General features: G+C 44.0%; 1 protein-coding gene across 1 annotated transcript in view; it reads right to left on the bottom strand.

Annotated features, from left to right (window-relative positions):
* The window catches only part of TTC39C (tetratricopeptide repeat domain 39C), a 136,740-nt gene extending 115,942 nt beyond the window's left edge, over positions 1 to 20,798 (bottom strand). Inside the window, exon 1 of the mRNA XM_006835021.1 lies at positions 20,641 to 20,798. Coding sequence (XP_006835084.1) covers positions 20,641 to 20,798 — 158 coding nt within the window. The remainder of the gene's footprint in view (positions 1 to 20,640) is intronic.
* Positions 20,799 to 21,472: the final 674 nt, after the last annotated feature.

Here is a 21,472-nt window from a genome sequence, read left to right as displayed (position 1 = left end):
GAGTGAGGTCAGAGAAACTGGGCCTCTGAGATAAATGTACCCTGAGGTTGGAGAGACTCGCGTCTGGTAAGCTAGCTCCACATGGAGAGCTTTGAAGTGAAAGGCCCTGTGGTTCTCCACCCACATGGCGAGAGACAGAGCCAGTGCTAATGACCCTTCCTGGAGCTGCTTAGTCACTGTGCAGAAGCAGCCAAGCATGCAAGTGGAATAACCCCGTGTTTAAGACCCATGACCCATGTGACTTGCCAGTAGGGCTCTTCACCCCTCAAAGAGCCCCAGCTGTGATAGCAGCTGCTATGGCAGGCACTACCTTCTCCATCATGCTCCTTCAGCAACACCGAACTCACCCAGACAGTCTCTCTACTTGTGTAGCTCTACAATTTCAGGAGAAATTGTGCTGTTCCGAGCAGTGAGGAACTTCAGCCTCATGTTGAACCAATGGCCCCAGGATCAGTGCTCCTCAAGGGAGGCCTTTTGAATATCTGTGGGGTCATTTTGGGGTGGCACAATGACTAGAATGTTATTGACATGGATGGTATGGGACCAAGGATGCCAGGCAATTTGCAAGCTGCATGGTCCCATAGTCTGCACATATTTTCAACATTTCCTGGACATTCTAGTAGATGGAAAAAAAAACAAAAAACTATAGAAAATTATTTCATTCTAGAGTCCACCTCCATTTACATATAAAGACACCATAGTTCTGGCACTGTTTAAATATACTCTGAATTTATCAGGAACGCAACTACTGTGTGCAAGGGGAGACTGTGCACTCTCGACCTCAAACATTTCTCCAGAGTTGTTCACAGTTCATGAAAACCTTGTTCCAACAGCAATACTGCCTGTGGCATGTGAGTTACCAACACGGCACAGCTACACGGTTGTGTCTGCACCCGTATCTTGCCAACATTTAACAGGGATATTTAAAGCACCTTCTAACATACGGATACTAATGGATTTCACAAAGACATTTTAAGCTACTTCATTTTAGCCAGCTAGCATTTAAAACAATTTCACAGCAAACAGAAATTATTTTATTGGCTTCTGATTCCTATTTTTCAGTCTACTTTGATACTGTCCTCCAGGGTTAGCACCCCCATAACTTCACTATAAACTTTTTCCCCAGTTCATCCTCTAGTCCTGGACGCCCAGTAAAGTCTATGCACTCCAGAGTACTTGATTTGGGGAGGGATTTAATGTTGTCACTGGATAGTGCAAATTGTTAACATGCGAGGCTGCCAAGCTAAAGGTTGGTGGTTCAAGTCTACCCAGAGGCTCCTTTGAAGAAAGGCCTGGTAATCTACTTCCAAAAATATCAGCCCAAATTCTCTGAGGCACAGTACTACTCTGACACACACAGGGTCACAACAAGTCAGATCAGCTGAGAAGTTATGAGTGTTGGTTAAAGACGGGGAATGTGCAAGCATCCTAACTCCTACCACAGGGAATTATGTTGACACTTCCCTGACAAAGCCCAGCTCATTTGCACAAATATCACACTTCCTCATTTCCCCCCTAGGAATGACTATTTTACCTTGCCAAATTATCTCTCCATAATTAAGGTTAGGTCCTGCTTTCTCTTAGCACGAAGTTTCTCAAACAGGTTAAGTTTGGTCTGTTGGTTTGTTTTTTTTTTTTCAAAGCGTGCCTGTACCTCTGCCCTTTTAGTTCTCTACTTCCAAGAAATGGCTTAGTATCTTCTCCTAAATCCAAATGTATTCATTCTACAGAGACATGTGCATCTAACTGCCTCATGTCGTCTTCTGATGAAGGTGTGCTCAGCATTTACATTATAAAACATAAATGCCTTTTTCTTTTTTTTTAATGGTGGAGTTTTTACGTCTCTTAATACTTTGGGCATCATCTTGCTTTTTGGACATTGTATGTGTGGGTAGGTTAAATTATCTACCAATTTGATTTTAGAATCATGAAAGTCGAATGGCAATACACCTATTATTAAAAAGAGGGTACTGGATCTGAGAGAGTTAAGAACCACTGTACTAGAAAGCATCGCCTCCCAGTCCCCAAGTTCTTCCTGAAACTCAGGACACAGATTTTGGAGTCTGGAAGCTCTTGCTCTGCCTTCTCATGCCAAGGAGGCAGCTAACACCAGAGCAAGTGCTGCCCCCACTCCTCCCCAGGAGTATAAGGGCTCAGAGTCCAGTGTAAGTGGATTGGTGAGGGAAAGTCCTGAAATAGTTAAGTCTCCTTCTTCACAGCACACAACCCCACCACAGAGACAATCCCTCAAAGAGTGTCAATGCTCAGAATGACAACTACCCAGCTGTCACGGAGGCCACTTCAGAAGCAGGACAGTTCATCCGAGGGCCCTTGGTTTTCCCACTGAGTGTACCTGTCTAGGCCAACTTAGGGTCTGCAGCAGCTGTGCTCTCAAACCAGTTTCCCATTAGGTCAATTCCAACTCATGGTGACCTAATGTTGTTACAAGTATGCTAAAGTAGAACTGTGTTCACAGGTTCTCAGTGGTTGCATTTTCAGAAGTCAATCACCAGGCTTTTCTTCCAAGGCACTCTTCCCACCATTCAACGACCCCTTGCTTACATCTGGCAGCTGGGATTCACAAAGGGAAGCAGACTGAGGGAGGCAAAGAGGAATTCTATTACCTGCTCACGAGAAGAGCATTAATTTTAAGGACTAAGGCACCACAAACTGGATAGACACACCCACAGCATCAGTATAGAAGGGGGTGAGGAGGAACTCAGGTTTCAGAGCTGCTGAGAGGCAGTGGCTCATTGATGCACAGTACCAGGAGGCACATGGGTGACCTGGAATGTCTGTACTACATCTTGGACTCCACATTGCTACACCACCACTTGGAGAGAAGTGTAGACAACTCTCTACTCCTTAGCCCTGTCGTACAGTAAGAGCAGGCAGACACGGAAACCATTTCAATGCATCACAATTGCTGGACAGAGGGGAGGGCAGGGTCTACAGGAACGGCCAAGAAATCTCTTCATGGTCATGTGAGATGTGCCTTGAAGTACAGCACACATCAGAATTAGCCAAATGACCCAAAGCATTCCATCATGACGAGAGGGAAGAGGCAAGGGGGAGAGGGAGGAGGGAGGCAGGGAAGTAGATGGGCAGATCACAGGACACCTATGCCAAGCTTGGATTTACTGTTGAAGATGGAGAGTCACAAAGAGGCCAAGGCTCAGGGCAATATATTCACTGAAGACAGACCACCTGGTGGTTTGTTGGGCGACCTCTGTGTACCAAACTATGATCTTCAAAGAGCTGGGAGAACTCACCATGAAATGACGTTAGCAGCACAGAGATAAACATCCTTTATTATAAAACTTATATAGAGAGATAAATAGCATAGAGGTTAAACACGCAGACTCTGGAGTCAGATAGACTAGATTTTCAAACCCAGCTTTCCCTCTTACTGTCTTGAAACCTGAGGGCAGATTCCCTCTTTGAGTGCGTCTCAGCATCTCCAGTTAAAATATGGTGAAGAGTGCTGACATTGAGGTGGACCCTAATTCATGGTGAACCTATTCACAATGGGATTGAACCACTGTGGACCACTAGCCAGTTTTCACTGGCTGATTTTTTGAAGTCTATTTCCAGACTTTTCTTCCAAGTCCTTCTTAGTCTGAAAGTTCTGTTGTAACTTGTTCAGCATCATGGCAACACACAAGCCTCCAATGAGAGCTGGTGGTAGCTGCCCTTCTGAAACACACTGTCTGAGAATAGATCATGAATCTCCCACACAAAAGTCGAGGATTCTACCACTGAACCAACACTGTGCACAATGGTGAGGAATGCTGTTGTTAAGTTCTGTTGAATTGGTTCCATCTCACACTGACCTATATAGGCTTTCTGAGGCTTTAAAGCTTTGCAAAAGCAGAAAGCCTCATCTTTCTCCTGTAGAGTGGCTGGTGGGCTTGAACCGCCAACCTCGTGGTTCACAGTCCAGTGCTTATCCTATGAAGCCACTGCACTCTCTGGTGAGGGTTGTTGTTGCTAAGTGCTATCAAGTCAGTTCTAACTTATGACAATCCTGTACAGTTTCCTATGAGCAGCTGGCAGGTTTGAACTGCTGACCTTGTGGTTAGCAGTCCAGTGTTTATCCTACAGCACCATGGTGAGGCTTAAAGGAGTTAAAACACACAAACACATACTGTATGAAACCACTGTTAAAAAAGTTAAGAAAAGGTTTTCTTGCTAAAAAATACATCCTATAATAGTTACTAGAGTCCTGATGTGGTGCTGCAGGATAATGCACTGGACTGCAAGGTCGGTTTGAACAGCAATATCGGTGGTTCAAATCCACCAGCCGCTACTGGGAAACTCTGTACAGGGTTGCTATGAGTCCAGTGCTGATCCTAAAACACCACACCAGGAGTCGTTGTTGTTGTTGTTGTTGCCGTCGAGTCAGTTCTGACCCATAATGACCCTGTATAGGGTTTCCAAGGGGCAACTAGTAAGGTTGAACTGCCAATCTTGCAAATCAGACTGACTTTGCAGCCCAGAACGTTAACCCACAGAACCACCCTACCTTAATCTATATTCCTTAGCAACTCATTTCAAAATGGGTCCTTAATCACAGGCATTGTTGTTGTTAAGTATTGTCAAGTTGGTTCTGATTTGTATCAACCCTATACAGAATTTCTAGCTGGTGAGTCTGAATCGCTGACCTTGTAGTTCAAACCGACCTTGCGGTTGAGTACTTTACCCACGGTGTCACACTCAATCTGTTAGTATCCACATTTTCAGAGATGCCCTCCGTCATTCTAGGGTTTTCTCTGCTATAACTGACAGCGTTACTAAAAAACGAGGAGTAATACGTGGTGTCTATATAATTCTTGCGTTCTGAAATTCTTGAGCAAGAAGGAAGAGATGGAGAATGAAATTTTAGCTGGGGAAAAGGGCTTTGATGTCAAACCACCAATGATCATTACCTAAGAATTAAATTCCCCCATCTCAATCTTCAAATCAAATTTCCAGCAGTCATGACTTTCTTCTCTTAAATGGCAACTTTATGAGTAATTTTACATAAATATATACTCAGTCACATGTCAGAAATTGAAATGCATTTTCCTCCAAAAAAGGTATTAAGTGGTGATGGGTCCCCAGGTTACACCCCAAAGGCCGACTCCGTCCCACATGGAACCTACAGTAAAGTATGAACTGTAGCACACAGCAGCTGAGAACAGAGAAGACGGTGCTGGTGGTATAAGACAAGTTCCTTCCCAGCTAACTCCAACTCACTAGGTAAAAACTGGAAATAAGGAAAAACCATCTTTGCTACACAGCCATCCTCTTTTCTGTACTTTTTTTTAACCTGCCCCTTCTCCATGAGTCTTTCTCAACCTTGCTCTTGTTGTTGATGTCGCCAGGTACCATCAAGTAAAGTTCTGACTTGGTGCTTACTGTGGGTAAATGCGATGAACTGCAAGGTCAGTTTGAATCACAAGCTCACCAGCCACTCCTCAGAAACCCTAAACCTGGTAGCTATGAATCAGAATCAACTCAACAGCACTTAACAACAACAACAAAGCACAACAGAATTAAACAATGTCCGGTCCTGGGTCATCCTTACAGTTATATTTGGGATGGAGTCGGTCTTTGTGGTTTAACATGGGGACACGTCACCACCTAATACCTTTTTATGGGGAAAATGCAATTCAGTGGTTACATGGGAGGTCATTGTTGCTGTCACTGTGTTAATCCATTTTAGTGGGGATTTTTCACTGACCCTCCACTTTACCAAGCATGGCAACAATTGTAAGGCTGGCCTAGGATTGGACAGTGTTTCGTTCTGTTGTGCATAGGGTCACTATGTGTCAGTACCAACTTGATGGCACCTAACAACAACAACAACATGTCCTTCTCCAGGGACTTATCCTTCCTGGCAACATTACAAATAATGAGAGACAAAGTCTTGCCATCCTTGCTTCTAAGAGTATTCGGGCTATATTTCTTGCAAGACAGATTTGTCTGTTCTTCTGGCAGTCCATGGTACTTTCAATATGCTTAGCCAAAACCTTAAGGCAAATGTTTCCGTTTTTCTATGGTCTTCCTTATTCATGTCCAACTTTCACATGCATACAAGGCAACTGAAAATACCATGGCTAGGGTGAGACACATCTTAATCTCCAACTGACAGCTTTGCTCTTTAATACTTTAAAGAGGTCTTTTGCAGTAGATTTGCCTAACGCAAGATATAAGCATTTGATTTCTTGACTGCTGCTTCCCTGAGTGTTGATGTGGACTCAACCAAAATGAAGTCTTTGACTTCAGTCTTTTCTCCATTTATTATGTTGTTTATTGGTCCATTTGTGAGGATTTTTGTTTTCTTTATGTTGAGGTATAATGCATACTGAAGGCTGTAGTCTTTGATCTTCATCAGTACGTATTTTAAGTCCTCTACACTTTAAGCAAACAAGGTTGTGTCATTTGCATGTTGCAAATTGTTAGTGAGTCTTCCTCCAATCCTGATGCAATGTTCTTCATATAAAGCAGTTTCTCAGATTATTTGCCTTTTCAAGCCCTACTGCTACTATTGTTGGATTAGTAGGAGGGTCAGTTTAGCAAGAGAGACTGGGGTGGAAAACAATGGGTTTTAGCAGCTCAAACAAGCCGGACCTATGTCATCTACTCTAATCTGACTCATAATGACCATAGGATAGAACAGAGTTGCCCACGGGGTTTCTACGACTGTGGGGTAGTGGGTTAAAGGTCAGCAATTCGAGCCATCAGCTGCTTATGAGTGAAAGATGAGGCTCTCTGCTCCCATAAAGATTTAAAACCTCAGAAATCTTGGGGAGCAGTTCTATTCTGTCCTGTAGTGCCACTGTGAGCTAGAATTAACTCGATGGTTTTGGGTTTAGTTTGCATAATCTTTGCAGAGTACCACATCTTTTTCCTGCAGAGTGACTGGGGGGTTTGAACTGCCACCTTTAAGGTTAGCAGTCGAGCAATTTAACCACTGTGCCACAAGAGCTCCCACAAAAAGTATATTAATTCTGGCTGAGAGCAAGCCTCTACGGGAGCAGAACCGTCCCCATAGAGTTTCTGACACTGCACCTACCAGAACAATCTTTTTCTCACAAAGTGACTGGATGGGTTAGTGATTGGCTCACTGCATTGCCTGAATATCATGATGTGTTTGAGGAACTACAAGTAGTTTCCTATAACTAGACAATAAAGTAAGTATTCATGCTTCAGTCTTACTTCTTTCTCCCTTTTTTTCTTGTCCTCATCAAAACGTCATTTCACTCAGCAGAAGTCCTACTAACAGGGTTAGGGAAGGAGACTCAGCTCCCTGAAATACCTGTTAATGAAGTATGCATGTTTCAGAGCACACAGATTCTTCCAGGGTTCATATTTTTAACTTCGTTGTGTTTTATAAGTTAACACACACACACATCACAGTATTCTTTTTTCCCTAGAAATGCTCTCATTATTCTTACAGGTAACTGCATTGGGAAAAAAAAAAAAAAAGAAGAATCCCTAGTAATTCCAATGAATCTTTAATTGCAAACTTTGCAGGCAGTGCAACAGAGAACAGAGGAGGAAAAAGTTGCAAACTTTTTAACGAACATACCATGGAATTGAGGAGGATGGAAAAACTCAACAGATGAGTTTCCTGTGGGCTTTTCCTGCCAGTTCCCCTCAACCATTTCTGCATTTCTCTGCTTCTCCTTTTCTGCATGTCTGCATCTGTGGCCTCTCCCAGAGACTCCCACCGCCAGGCAGAGCTGCACTGCTCTCTACAACCCAATCACCCAGAAGACACAGGTGGGCTGCCAAACAGACCTGTAGATGCCTACAGGGCTCTTACACTGGCCTTCTGAGTTTTTTCTAGGAAGGATTATGGTTTTACTAGTGGTCAGCAAACATTTTCTATAAAGGGCCAGATACAAATATTTCAGGCCTTGCAGGCCAAAAGATTTCTGCTGCAGCTATGTAATACAGCTGTTGTAGTCCTGATATAGGATAAGCACTGAACCATAAGGTCAGTTTGAACTGAAAGGTCGGCGGTTCAAACACACCAGTCGTTCCTCAGAAACCCTGTACGGGGTCACTAGGAGTCGGAACAGACTGGACAATACTTAACAACAGTGGGAAAACAGCTATAGATAGTATGTGATGAGATGTGTGGCTGTGTTCCAACAAAACTTATTTATAAAAACGGACAGCAGGTCACATACGGCCCCCGGAGTCCACTGAGTTGTTACTATGGGAATGCTAGTTCGCTACTCACCAAGTTCTCAAGATGAGGCCAGATGTCATAAGGCTATCTCACATGTGCCAGCAACTGTGCCATTAAGCAATTTTTTTTTCTGTTTTGTTTTTAGATGCTGTCGAGTCGGTTCTGACTCATAACAACCCTGTATAGGGTTTCCAAGGAATGGCTGTGAGTTTGAATAACTGACCTTGCAGTTCAAATGACCTCGTGGTCAAGTGCCACACCAGGACTCCAAGAAATTTAGTCTCCATATATTCATTACACACTATACAAATACATACTACTCACCATGATTTCTTAATGCTTTTTAATTTTATTTATTTATGTTTAAGTTGTTCTTGTGAATAGAGTAATTGTTTACATGGAAGAACATCAGTTTTGCACTCATCCTATTGTATTTTGTTTCACTGCAATGATTACAATCACCTTCATGCATCATCATTTAACAGTATTTGCTTCTATCCCTTTGTTTTGTTTTATTTTGTTTTGTTTTGTTTTTGATGTAAACAAAAACACTCAGGATTACATAATCATTTGAACAACCAAAGGGCACATTTTGCAATCCAGCCTCCTGGCAGCCAGCACACAACTGTTCTCTTTCCATGAGTCTAGTGTCTTCAGCTGCTTTACCTCTCCATATCCTCATCTTTTTCTCTATTTCTGGTGTTGCTGCTTCTCTGGATAAGGTCCCACATTCTGCTCATGCTCTACTCCCTTGATGGTCCTAGGGTCCTCTGTTCCTGGACTGTAAGATTAACTACTCTCTTCCTTTTTGTTACAGAACTTCTACCATTATAGTTGTGACAATTGCAATTAGTAATGATAACAATTACTCACTACTGAATCAAAAGAATCTTATCCCCATCTCCTTTCACCAGACATATCTAGACAAGATGAAACTATTCAGTGGGGATTCTACCTTCCCATGCATACTCTGAAACTAAAGTCCCTCTTGAAAACTTATAAGCCAGCCACTTCATGCCTTTATAGCCCCACCCCCCATATTTTAGTTGCCCATCCCTATCCACCCTGTGTACAGAGGAGGTATGTTTGATCCTTGATGTGAAGCCTCCTTCCCTCTCAGTTCGTATTTTGAGATACTACAGTCATAAGTATAGGTCAAGTTCATAAAACTGTAGCACAATTACACTTGCTTCCTTTACCAAATTTATCTTCCTCTAATACAGCTCTGGTAGCGTAGTGGTTACGAATCGGGCTGCGAACCTTAAGGTCAGCGGTTCGAAACTACCAGCCGCTCCGCGGGAGAAAGATGAGGCTTTCTACTCCCGTAAGGATTTACACCCTCGGAAACCCTGTACAGGGTCGCTATGGGTCGGAACCGACTCGACGGCACTTAACAACAACAACAATACAGCTCTGGTCATCAAGCCATCCAAGCTAGGTCAAATGGGTATTATCTGCAAATTTGGATGTTCTTATGCATGTCCCTCCACTTTCTATCAGCCAGACACTTCACTCTCAGCTCTAGTCCTCTGTGATTAGGTCAGTGTCCATGGGCTCAGGAGTTCCCAAGTCTTCCCAATCTTCAAACCAACCAGCCCTTCCTCTTCTCTCTCTCATCTCAAATTCAACAAGAGTCTATGGAACATGGTTGAACTCAGCCCATATCTTGATTACTGCCTTTCCCTCACTTGTATTCACCAGTAGACCAACATGGTCACCAGCTAGTTTCATGCCTGTTCATGTGTTCCCTTTGAGTTTCAGACTTGGAGGAGAGTTGCTTTTTATTTTTAATAAATTTTACCATCTTTGCAATTAAAAGGAAAAGAAAAGCATCACAAATCATACCAACTATGTATTGATTCTGTCCAATCCTTATTTATTCATATACATTTACCATCAGTGAGTATTCCTAATAATAACCACAATGTGCTTTTTATTTTACTTGACAATGACTAAATGACTTTTTAATACTGTCTCTGTCAGAGTCCTACTGTGGTGCCACAGGATAAGCACCGAACAGCTAACCAAAAGGTCGGTGGTTGAAACCCACAAACTGTTCCTCAAAATCTTTATACAGGGTCGCTATGAGTCAGACCAATTCCGCAGTATTTAACAACAACATGTAGGAACCAGTGGCCAAGTATTGGCAGGGTTAAGAAGAGCAGAGACAAAACCATAGGTGGAATCCTGATCCCCATCCAGAATCTTCTGATGTGGGACATTCCCATGTGAATGGACAAGCAGACCAGTCTGGAGTAGCTAGAAAAACAGAAGATACTTCTTCAAAGAAAGACCAGCAGGAAAAATAAAAAACAGTAACAGTAGTCCAACTGACTACTATAAGAACAAGTAAGTTTTTCCCCAGGGAGCCATCAAGGCAAGTGGTCTGGTCCCCTCAAGGCAAATCCCCTTCTAAGGCTGAAACTCAAATGGAATACACTAGTAGGCATATGGTCCTGCTGCTGACCACATTGGTCACCAATAAGGGGAAGTGGGGGGAAAATAACAATGAAGTTGTGAACTAAGTCTGACCACATTCAATAGACTCCTGTTAACCTGGATTGAGACCTGGTTAACCAGCAGTATGACGAGACCTGGGGCAAGGACATGGCCCCAGAGGGCTAGAGCAGACAGTGAAGCATCCAGCTGATATGAAGCGAGGGGAGATGCACAAGAACACACAAACTTGCAGATAGTACCCATTTGACCTGGCATCAATGGCTCAATGATCAGAACACTACTAGAGGAAGAAAGAAGAGCAGTAAAAAAAGAGTAACCCACTGTAAGTAGATGAACTTGACCTATGCCTGTGTATGTAGTGTGACAAAGGAGCAGACAAATCTCTACAGTGAGGATCATTCCCGCCCCCTTGGTACACAGGGTTGACAGGGATGGGGAACTTAGACATTGGCTACCCAAAATGGGGGGACTACAAAGGCAAGAAGTGACCAGCTTACAAGCTTTCAACAGGGAACCTAGCTCCAGAGGATACAGGGAAAGGTAGAACCTCCAATGAATTGTTTCCAACCTGCCTGAATGGGGTTGATAAAAGGCGAGGGGGATAGGACTCCTGTTGTTCAATAGGGAATGATTGCTATCAGGTCTGACAGTGAGTGTTGGAAAGGTAAAAGTAAATATTTGCTAACAAAAGGAGGGAAGTGACTGATTTTGCAGTCCAGGAGTGGAGATGCCTGGAACCAGCAAGGGAGAAAAGCAAAGTGCGAGACCCTGTCTGGAAAAGCAGTGACACTAAGGATGGAGGCAGAGGTGATGACATGGACAGAAGGAGTGGCTGGGGACTCTGGACTCAGGGAGGGAGAAGGGCTGTGTGCTGGTGGCCAGGGGGACAGGCGTGTGGGGTGTACCCTTTGGGTGTTTGATGATGCATGCAGGGGATTGTGATCATTGCAATGAAAGAAAATACGATAGGATGAATGTAAAGATAATGTTCTTCCATGCAAACTAACACATAATTCACAATAAAAACTTAAAACAAACAAACAACAACAACAACAACAACAACAAAAAACGGCAGAGGTTTTGGGGTCAGAAGAAACACCAAGAGCTAATGTAGGAGATGGAGGCCTCAAGAAAAAAACAGAAGAAAAAACAACAAAAAAAAAAACCCAGATGGGGGCCTCAAGTAAACTTCAGGCCTGCAGAATAAGGTCTACCAGTTGCTGTGGAGTCCATTTTGACTGTGTTTTCATGTTAACTAGAAGTTTAGAGTGTCTCTTAATCTTCCTCATAGCTCAATGTGCTTCACCTCTCCTGCTAACCCTCTAATTAAATTTGGGTAGGGAAAAAGATGGTGATGTTAGAGCCTAGAGGCCCTGAAGCGCCAAGCGTTCATTGTAATGAGAAGGCCACCCAAGAAAGGCAAGGGTCATTGTAAAAGGCACATTGACTGGACACCGAGCAGTGAAGTAACCCTGGTGATCAGCCCTGACTCACAGGAAACAGGCACAACCAGGATCTGAGGAGAAGAAAATAACCAGTGTGGAACAACCCATCCAATATGGCAGCCTAATAACGCCAACGAGCATGAAGTCTCACCCCTCCTCCCACATGGGTCCGTCCCGGACCTCCATCTCCAATTCATAACTACCATAGTCTCCTCCTCCAACTCCTTCTCACACTTCAGCAAACCCACTTCTACACTATCTTTAACACAGACAACATGTCCTCAGCAAATTCTCCTTCAAGCTGGCTTAGATGTTGCTCTTCTCTCAAATCATACTGACCCACAAACCACAGATCTGCCGACAGCTTACTAACATTGTCTATCTTACCTCAACTGCAACACCTAAAATCTAGCACCTGTCTAGCATATGCCTGAGGACCTAAAGGTCTGAGTGTGTGTCCACATGCGAGTATCACTGAAGTGTGTGGGCATGTATGCATGGTAATGGTGGGTAGGGGGGTGGGGATTACTGCCAGATTAGAGCAGGGAGCCCTAACAAAATGTCAGGAATTTGATTTCATACGCTCACTGTCATGACTCACAAAGGTCTTTATGTTTGGACACACCGACAATCATCTCCAATTGCACGACGGCAATAACAGGGTAGCTTGTACTACATGACTCCTAAGGCTCAGTAGTAATGTTTGGATATCCCAATAGGGAGTGTCGTATCTGAAACGAAGCTTCTGTTCATGCATACACACATGCGTTTCTAATTCCTGTATGTATGACAGGAGCCTGGGAGGCACAAGAGATTTAAAATTGACTGGAAGCCTAAAGGTTGGAGCCCACTCAGCAGCTCTGTAGAAAGGAAGGCATGGTGATCTGCTCCCATAAAGATGACAGCCCAGACAGCCCTAAGGAGCGGTTCTAGTCCGGAACCCACTCAACAGTACCCAAGTGTACTATGATAGCTGAACTAGATCTACAACCCAGTTTTTGCACTAAATTAGGATAGCCTTCATGATAAATGTTTCAGTGAAGCAACCACTGCTCACAGGCAGATACTTAGAAGAAAATGACCTTTATAGCTTTATTAAAATGTTACTATTACTCTAGAAATGGAATGTGTTTCTACTGTTAAACTTGATGATGAGATTCTGGAAAGTTTTCTTCCCTCTCAAGGGAAAAGTTGTTGTTGCTATGTGCCGTGGAGTCGGTTCTGACTCATAGCGACCCTGTACAGGGTTTCCAAGGCTGTAAATCTTTACAGGAACAGAAAGCCTCATCTTTCTCCCGCAGAACAGCTGGTAGTTTCAAACTGCTGACCTTAAGGTTCGCAACCCGATTCGTAACCACTACACTACCAGAGCTCCTTCAAGGGAAGAGTAGTCTTTGGTAACTAAACAATTCTAAGAAAACAGAGAGAGGGGTAAGTCGGTTCTCTCTTCTGTAGATATACAGAGCTGGAGATGTTACTAATAGACGATCTGAAGTCTCTGCTGAGCTTTCCAGTAGACCATTCAATTTGATAACAAGCAGGGAAATTTTCCAATGCATAATACGATCTTAAACTGTTCAGATGTGAAATTCACTTTAAATATATATGCTACAAGTATACAGGACACTTCATTGTTTATACAAACAATAGAGTCAAGAAGAAAGCACATTAATAGTGGTGAAGACATTATGCTTAAATGAAAAAAAAAACCAAAAACCAGTAAACCAGGTGCTATCAAGCTGATCCTAGCTCATGGTGACACCATTTGTGTCAGAATAGAACGATGGTCCATAGGGTTTTCAATGGTTGATTTTTCCAAAGTGGCTCTCCAGGCCTTTTTTACTGAGACACCTTTGGGTCCAACTTTTCACTGGCACCCAAACATGTTAACTATTTGTATTACCCAAAAGCCTCGGCACAAACCTTAGGTAGGGTTTACTGAGTACTTACATTGTGCCAAGGTATCCTGGTGGTTAAGTGCCTAGTGACTAACTGAAGGAAGAGGTTCAAATCAACCATCTACCCTTTGGGAGAAAAATGTGGCAGTCTGCTTCCATAGAGTCCAGCCCACGGAAGCCCCATGGGGAAGTTCTATTCTGTCTTATTGGTCATCTCACACCACCACCACCACTACAATCTATCCTGTGCCAGATACCACGGTTATTGCATTTACCTATAAAAATCATGGCATCCTGGTGTGGCAATGCAGTCACTTCCCAGAAACCCTATATAGGGTCACCGTAAATTAGAACATACTTCACAGCAACATACTAATCACACTACGACGTGAGTACTACTATTGCTATTTCAAATTTGAGAAAGCAAAGTCAGCAGCTAGAAAAGTGCCAAAAGTAGGACTGGAACCCTGGTTGCTGACGCCCATATACTATACATACCACTACACAAGGAGCTCTGGTAACGTAGTGTTTACGAGTCGGGCTGCAAACCTCAAGGTCAGCAGTTCCAAAGTACCAGTGGTTCCGCGGGAAAAAGATGAGGCTTTCTGCTCTCTTAAAGATTTACAGCCTCAGAAACCCTGTACAGGGTCACTATGAGTCGGCACACCACCACCACCACCATATATAGCACACTGTACAGCTGTGCTTCCCAAAATCATGGGTTTGGGAGGTAGGAAGAAGTTAATTTTCCACACCACAAACAAATCAGAGAGAACAAGAGAAAGCTGACAGGCTGCCTCTACCGTTGTCCAGCCTGTCTTTCTCCCATCCCACCACCTCTACAAATGCATTTTAAAGTTGTTGGAAGATAAGAATGAGGAACCAATTACAAAATGTAATAAATGTAGTGAGAGAGACACTGATTTAGCACCACAGTCCTCGTGTCATGGTCCACGCTAAACCACAAGGCTCAGGTCCCTCATTACAAAATCTCACGCTTGTTGTTGCATTATTAAAACAGTGAAGCTATGTAGGCATGCTCCTGGCACCGTGTGGGGCAAAGAGCAGGTTCTATAATACTTTTCCCTTCTTTACCTTCAGTTTGCACTCCAAAATATAAGCAGACATCCACATGGGGGCAGAAAAGGGGGTGGATTTAGATACTGACCTTTACAGCTTTCACAAAAATTAACTAAAAGTGCATTGATTCTTCTAAGGTCTTCCTGATTCATTGTCCAACTTTCACATGCAATTAAAAATACCACGGCTATGGTCAGATGCAACCAAGTCCTCAAAGTGACATCTTTGCTCTTGAACATCTTACGCAGCAGATTTCCCTAATGCAATAAATACATCTTTTGATCTCTTGACTGCTGTTTCCATGAGCATTGACTGTGTATCCAAATAAAATATCTTTGCCAATTTCAATCTTTTCTCCAGTTCTCAGTTTAGTTGTAAGAATTTTCATTTTATTTACATTGATGTTTAACCCATTCTTTAGGCTCTGTTCTTTGGTATTCAACAATAAATGATTCAAGTCTTCTTCCTTTTCTGCAAGCAAGGTTGTGTCATCTGTATATTGCAGGTTGTTAATGAACCTTCCTCCGATCCTGATGCCGGGCTCTTCTTCATATTCTCCAGCTTCACTGATGAGCTACTCAGCACACAGACTGAATGAGAATGGTGAAGAGACCTAACCGGAAGCACATCTTTCCTAATTTAAACTATTCACTAACCCCCTGTTCTGTTCAAATGACTGCCTCTTGTTTGAAGCACAGGTTCCTCATGAGCATTAACTGAGTGCATTAATTGATGTTCTGGAATTCCCATTCTTCACATTGCTATCCACAGTTTATCATGATCCACACAGCTGAATGCCTTTGCATAGTCAATAAAGCACAAGTAAACATCTTTCTGGTATTCTCCGTTGTAGCCAAGATCCATCTGACATAAGCATTGATATCCCTCATTTCAAGTCCCCTTCTGAATTTGGCTTCAGTTTCTGACAGCTCCTTGTCAGCATACTACTATAACTATTTTTTAATTATCTCCAGCAAAACTTACTTGTGTGTGATATTAATATTTTCCAATGATTTCCACATTCTGTTGGGTCACCTTTCTTCGGAATGGGCACAAATATGGATCTCTTCCAGTTGGTTGGCCACGTTACTATCTTCCAAATTTCATAGTATAGACAAATGAGTATTTCCAGCACTGCATCAGTTTATTAAAACATTCCAATTTATATTCCATCTCTCCTGGAGCTTTGGTTTTCACCAATACCGTCAGTGCAGCTTGGACTGCTTCCTTCAACACCATCAGTTCTTGTTCATACGCTACCTTTTGAATGGTTGAATGTCAACCATGCAAACCACCACAAGACGACAAACTGACAGATGAGTGATGGCCTTTGTTTACTTCGCTTTGTTGTAGTTGTTGTTAAGTGCAATCAAGTCAGTTCCGATTCACAGTGACCCTGTATAAGGCTTCCGAGGAGCAACTGGTGGGTTTGAACCACCAATCTTTCAGCTAGCAGTCCAGTGCTTATCCTATACCATCACACCAGGACTCACTGCTGTTAAGAGCCAATTAGTCAGTTCTGATTCATAGCAACCCTGTATAGGGTTTCTGACGAGTGACTGTTGTATTTGAATGGCCAACCTTGCAGTTAACAGTCCAGTTCCTATTCACAGAACCACACCAGGACTCCCTAGTTTGGCTAAAATCCAAACACTGACCACATGCTGGTGAGGATGTGGGGCAACAGGAATTCTCACTCATTGTTGATGGGAATGCAAAACTTTCGGAGAATCTGGCAGTTTCTTACAAAACTAAATATAAGCTTATCATACTACCTAGCAATTACACTCCCAAGATATTTACCCGAAAGAGTCAGAACTATGTACACACACACAAGCCTGTAAATAAATGTTTGTGGCAGCTTTATTTATAATTGCAAAAGAACTTGCACTTCAACCAAAATTTCCTTCAATGGGTTAATGAATAAACTCTGACACATCCAGACAATGGAGTATTATTCAGAAATAAACAGAAATAAACTATCAAGCCACCAAAAGACATGAGGAAAACTTAAGTGTACACTGCTAAGGGAAAGAAGCCAGTTCAAAATAATCTCTATACTGTGTAATTTCAACTGTGACATTCTGAAAAACACAGAAGTAGCGAGACAGTGAAAGGATCAATGGTTGGCAGGAGTTCAGCAGATGGCAAGAATGATAAACCGGGGATTTTAAAGGCAGTGGGACTACCCTGTATTAGATGGTAATGATGGGCATTGAGCATCGTGCATTTGTTAAAACCCACAAAACGATTCCACCAGAAAGTAAACCCAAGCGTAAACAATTTTACATCATAATGTTACAAACCCACAAGTGAATAATAATGCATCAGTATTGCTTCTACAGCAACAAATGTACACTGGAATATAAGATACTAATAACAGGGAATACAAATGTTAATAACAAGAGAAACTGTATGGGGAGGGTGGGGAGAGGGCAATTGTGGGAACTGTATATTCTGTGCAATTTTTCTATAAGCTTAAAACTGCTCTAAAAAGTCCTGGTGTGGCACTGTAGAATAAGCACTGGACTGCTAATCACAAGGTCAGCAACTGCTCCTCAGAAATTCTATACAGGGGGCACTATGAGTCGGAACCAATATGACGGCACTTAACAAGAAGAGTCACAATACCGATTTTAAAAATGTAAGCAGAGAGCTCTTATCTGTACTACAGAAATCCTCCCTGGACATATCGCCCTCCCTTGGCCCTCAACACGCTCACCCAGAGTGAAACACCTTCCAAGATGCATCTCTCTGCTGTAACTATGAGAGAAAGCATCGTTATCACTTAAAATCTGCCCTCTATTAACGGTGCCGGAAACGAAAATCCTCCCAACTGGATTAATAAACAACATCTTCATAAATGGAAAAGAAATGGAGTTTCCAAGGATATCATTCTACTTGGACCAACAATCAATACCAAAGGAAGCAGCAGTCAAGAAATCAAATGACATATTGCACTGGGCAAACAGGCTCCAAAAGTTTTAAAAAGCAAAGATATCACTTTGATGCTAAGACACATCAGACTCAAGATATGATCTTGTCAAGAGCCTCATCTATATACAAAATTGGATAATGGAAAAGGAAGATAGAAAAATTGTTGTGTTTGAATTGTGGTGTTGATAAAGAATACTGAATACACTGTGGACTGCCAAAAGAACACATACGTCTTAGAAGAAATGAATACACTGGAATGCTCTTTGGAAATGTGGATGAAAAGATTCTGATTCACTTACTTTGGACATATCATCAGGAAAGATCAACGAATAAAAAGGATATCAGGTTGGGTAAAGTAGAGGGCCGGAGAAATGAGTCAAACGCTCACTGAAATAAACCTTGAAAATGACACAGGACCAAGCTATGGATGTGTCTTTTTTTCCTTCTGTTATACACAAGGTCACCATGAGTCAGCGCCCAAAGACATCTAACAACGAAAGTTAAAATGCACAAAACTGTCTGTTGTTAAGTGCCTCTGAATCAATTCCAACCCATGGTGGTGGTGGTGGTGGTTATGTGCTGTGGAGTCAGTTCCAATGCAAAGCGACCCTGCACAGGGTTGCCAAGGCTGTACATCTTTACAGGAGCAGAAAACCTCATCTTTCTCCCATGGAACGGCTGGTAGTTTTGAACTGCTTACCCTGAGGTTAGCAGCCTGACTCATAACCACTATGCTACCAGATGTTTTCCAAGGTGGGTTTGAACTGCCGACCTTGAGGCTAGAGGTCCAGTGCTGATTCTACAGCGCCACACCAGAAATCTGTCTAGATAGGGCAAAAATACTGTTGTTTTATGTTTTTACTGCAAGGTAGGTGGTCCCAACCCACCAGCCACTCCTTGGAAATCCTATAAAGGGTGGCTACAAGTCGGAATTGACTCCACAGCATGTAACAACAACAATATAAACGCAACAACAAGTGTACTAAAGCAGTAAAGAAGGTGGAGGCAGGCCATTAAAATAAGTAACAGAACATTTCAAAGCAAGAAGAACTGAAATCTCAAATGCTGTACCTTGATCAACAACTAAAGAAAGTATATTGGTCACTCAGGCTTTGTCCACCCTCCTCCCACACAACATGTATTGACGTTCTTAAAAAGCCACAGCAAAGACTATGCAACATTCATGTAATGGTGGTGTGTGTGTATGGAAAATAAATTTTAAAAGGGCTGAAAATTAAATTATAGTGGGGCAAGTGAATACTTTAAATACATCCTCCACCAACTGCCATTGATGAAACTCTGGTTTGAAAACAGACTTGTAAATTTTTAAAAATGTAAATTTCAGAGTGAAGTGGAACCAGTTTTCACATTCTCAGAGGAGGAAAAAAAATCTGATTTAAAAGCAAAATGTCTTTAGTGAAAAGTTTGAAGTTATGTGATAATTGCATTTTTAATCCAGGATGTGGGCGCTGTGCAGGGTAGAAACAAACTTCAATCGTCAGTATCTTACCCCATCATTTCTGTCTCCTTTCTTACTGATGTGGCTCTCAGTCACAACTGCAAATTTCTTCTCTCATTTCAACCAAACTAAGAGATCTAAAAACATGGGAAACATATGGCCTTCAAACATCTACAGGAAAGCTGCTAATCAACATCCTTTCAGTTCTGTCAACACTCAAAGTGCCAAACACAAACTTGAAGATGCTGTGGTCCCCAGTGAAAAGAAGGCTCCTCCTACAGCCATAAGAAAGATACCAGGTTTCAGTTTTCCACTGTATTTTTTTTTAAGCCATAAAAAAGAATGAACTGAACACAAGTAATTCCTTCCATTCTTACATCTAAACACGCACAACAAACCCCTCCATTTTCTTCTTCCTTTCTCTAAATTAGAGAAATTCATAATAAATATGCTCACTTGAAAGGCATTAAGGATTCATTTTGAGAACCGAGTTTTTAGAAGACAGGTTTAGATGAGCGAAGAGAGTTAGGTTGAGATGTTCTTTTCCTAATTCCTGCACTGCAAGGAGATTAAGTGTATTTGTTTTCAAACAATAAGCGCGTTTGGAATGCACAGCGATGCAAAGTAATTCGAGGTGTAAGAAACAGACAAGGCAAAGCATGTTTGTGCACCGGCCACTCAGTCACAAAGGGTGCCCTGCCAAACCATGAAAAGGCGTTGACGAACCCCGCAAGTCCAAGGCTGGCTGCGCCCGCAAATCGCATCCTAACCAACGCAAACTAGCTCCGGGACAGCCGGCTGCCAGCGGCGGATGTAGGGGTGGGTGGTGGGCAAGCGAAGCAAGAGAACCAGGCAAACACTGAGCTCGAGTCTTGGAGGGCGAGGCGGGGGAGAAAGTGGGGGAGACTGAGGGAGCGGAGCGCGGGAGGGCGCGCGGCGGGTACCCGGGAGGGGAAGACAGTGGAGTAGGAGTGCGGGTAGAAAGGGATGATATGACTAGGGCGCAGAAGCCAGAACACGCCGGGCAGGCGACTTAGAGACCAGGGTCTGGAGCAGAGATCAGCGAACCACCGAAGGGAGGGGAGGGGGCTTCTGGGCGCCAGACACAGGTTGAAGCGCGAGAACAGGCCACGCGGTGTACGCGGCCCGGGCGGGGAGCCGGGGCGCTTAGGTCACCTGTATTGTTTGAAAAGCTGGTCCGACTCCCTAAAGCCGTTGTTGAGCAGCATGTTGATGCCAGCCAGGGCGAGTTCCGCGTCCTGCAAGGGAGCCACCGCTGCGGCCGAGTCTCCGTCGTCCCGCCGCCGCGGCCGCTGCTGCTCCGAGCCGGCCATGGGCGCGCACGGGACTGCGCGGGGCTACGCGGGGCTGCTGCGAGGGTCGCAAGGCAGCTGCTGCGTCGGGCGCGAGGAGGGCACCCGCGTGTCTGGCCCTACCTGCGCGGAGCCAAGCGCGGGAGCGCGGGGGAGGAGCCGCGGCCCGGCTGCAGCGCGTCGGAGGATGTGGGCGCCCAGGCCCCGCCACCCCCGCGCCGCCGCGGGGAATTACTCAGCAGCCGCCCGCTCGGCCCGCTCACTCGCAGACACCCGGCTCACGCTGGCACTGGAGCGAAATCTGTTTCCGGGTGTCTTTCACCCTGCCGAGCCGGTCCCGCAGGGACCACCGCCCCCGCTTCCTGCAGCCCCTCCACGGCGCGGCCCTGGCCCAGCCTCTCGGGACCTTTGCGCCGTGACTGAACCCACACAGGGGAGGCCCCGTAGGCCAGTACCCTGGGCCCACCCCAAAGGGCCCCACCCGGGGGCTCCCCGAGAGGTGGGGCGGGCAGAGAGTGAACCAGGAAAGAGGGTTGAAAAGGAGACGGGAAACTCCGCCTGGGTCGCAGCAAGAGAGCGGGACTGCGCCCGGCCAACCGTGATTCTGACACTAGTGCCTGAAAGCCGGCACAGCCAGCGCCCTGACCCCAACTCATCTGTACCCTGGGGCAGCCCACTAAGGGCTGAGATGGCCA

Source organism: Chrysochloris asiatica, unplaced genomic scaffold (assembly GCF_000296735.1).
Source record: "Chrysochloris asiatica unplaced genomic scaffold, ChrAsi1.0 scaffold00015, whole genome shotgun sequence".
Classification (NCBI taxonomy): domain Eukaryota; kingdom Metazoa; phylum Chordata; class Mammalia; order Afrosoricida; family Chrysochloridae; genus Chrysochloris; species Chrysochloris asiatica.
Note: the sequence above shows the minus strand (reverse complement) of the source record. Positions and strands in the feature narration are given on the sequence as shown.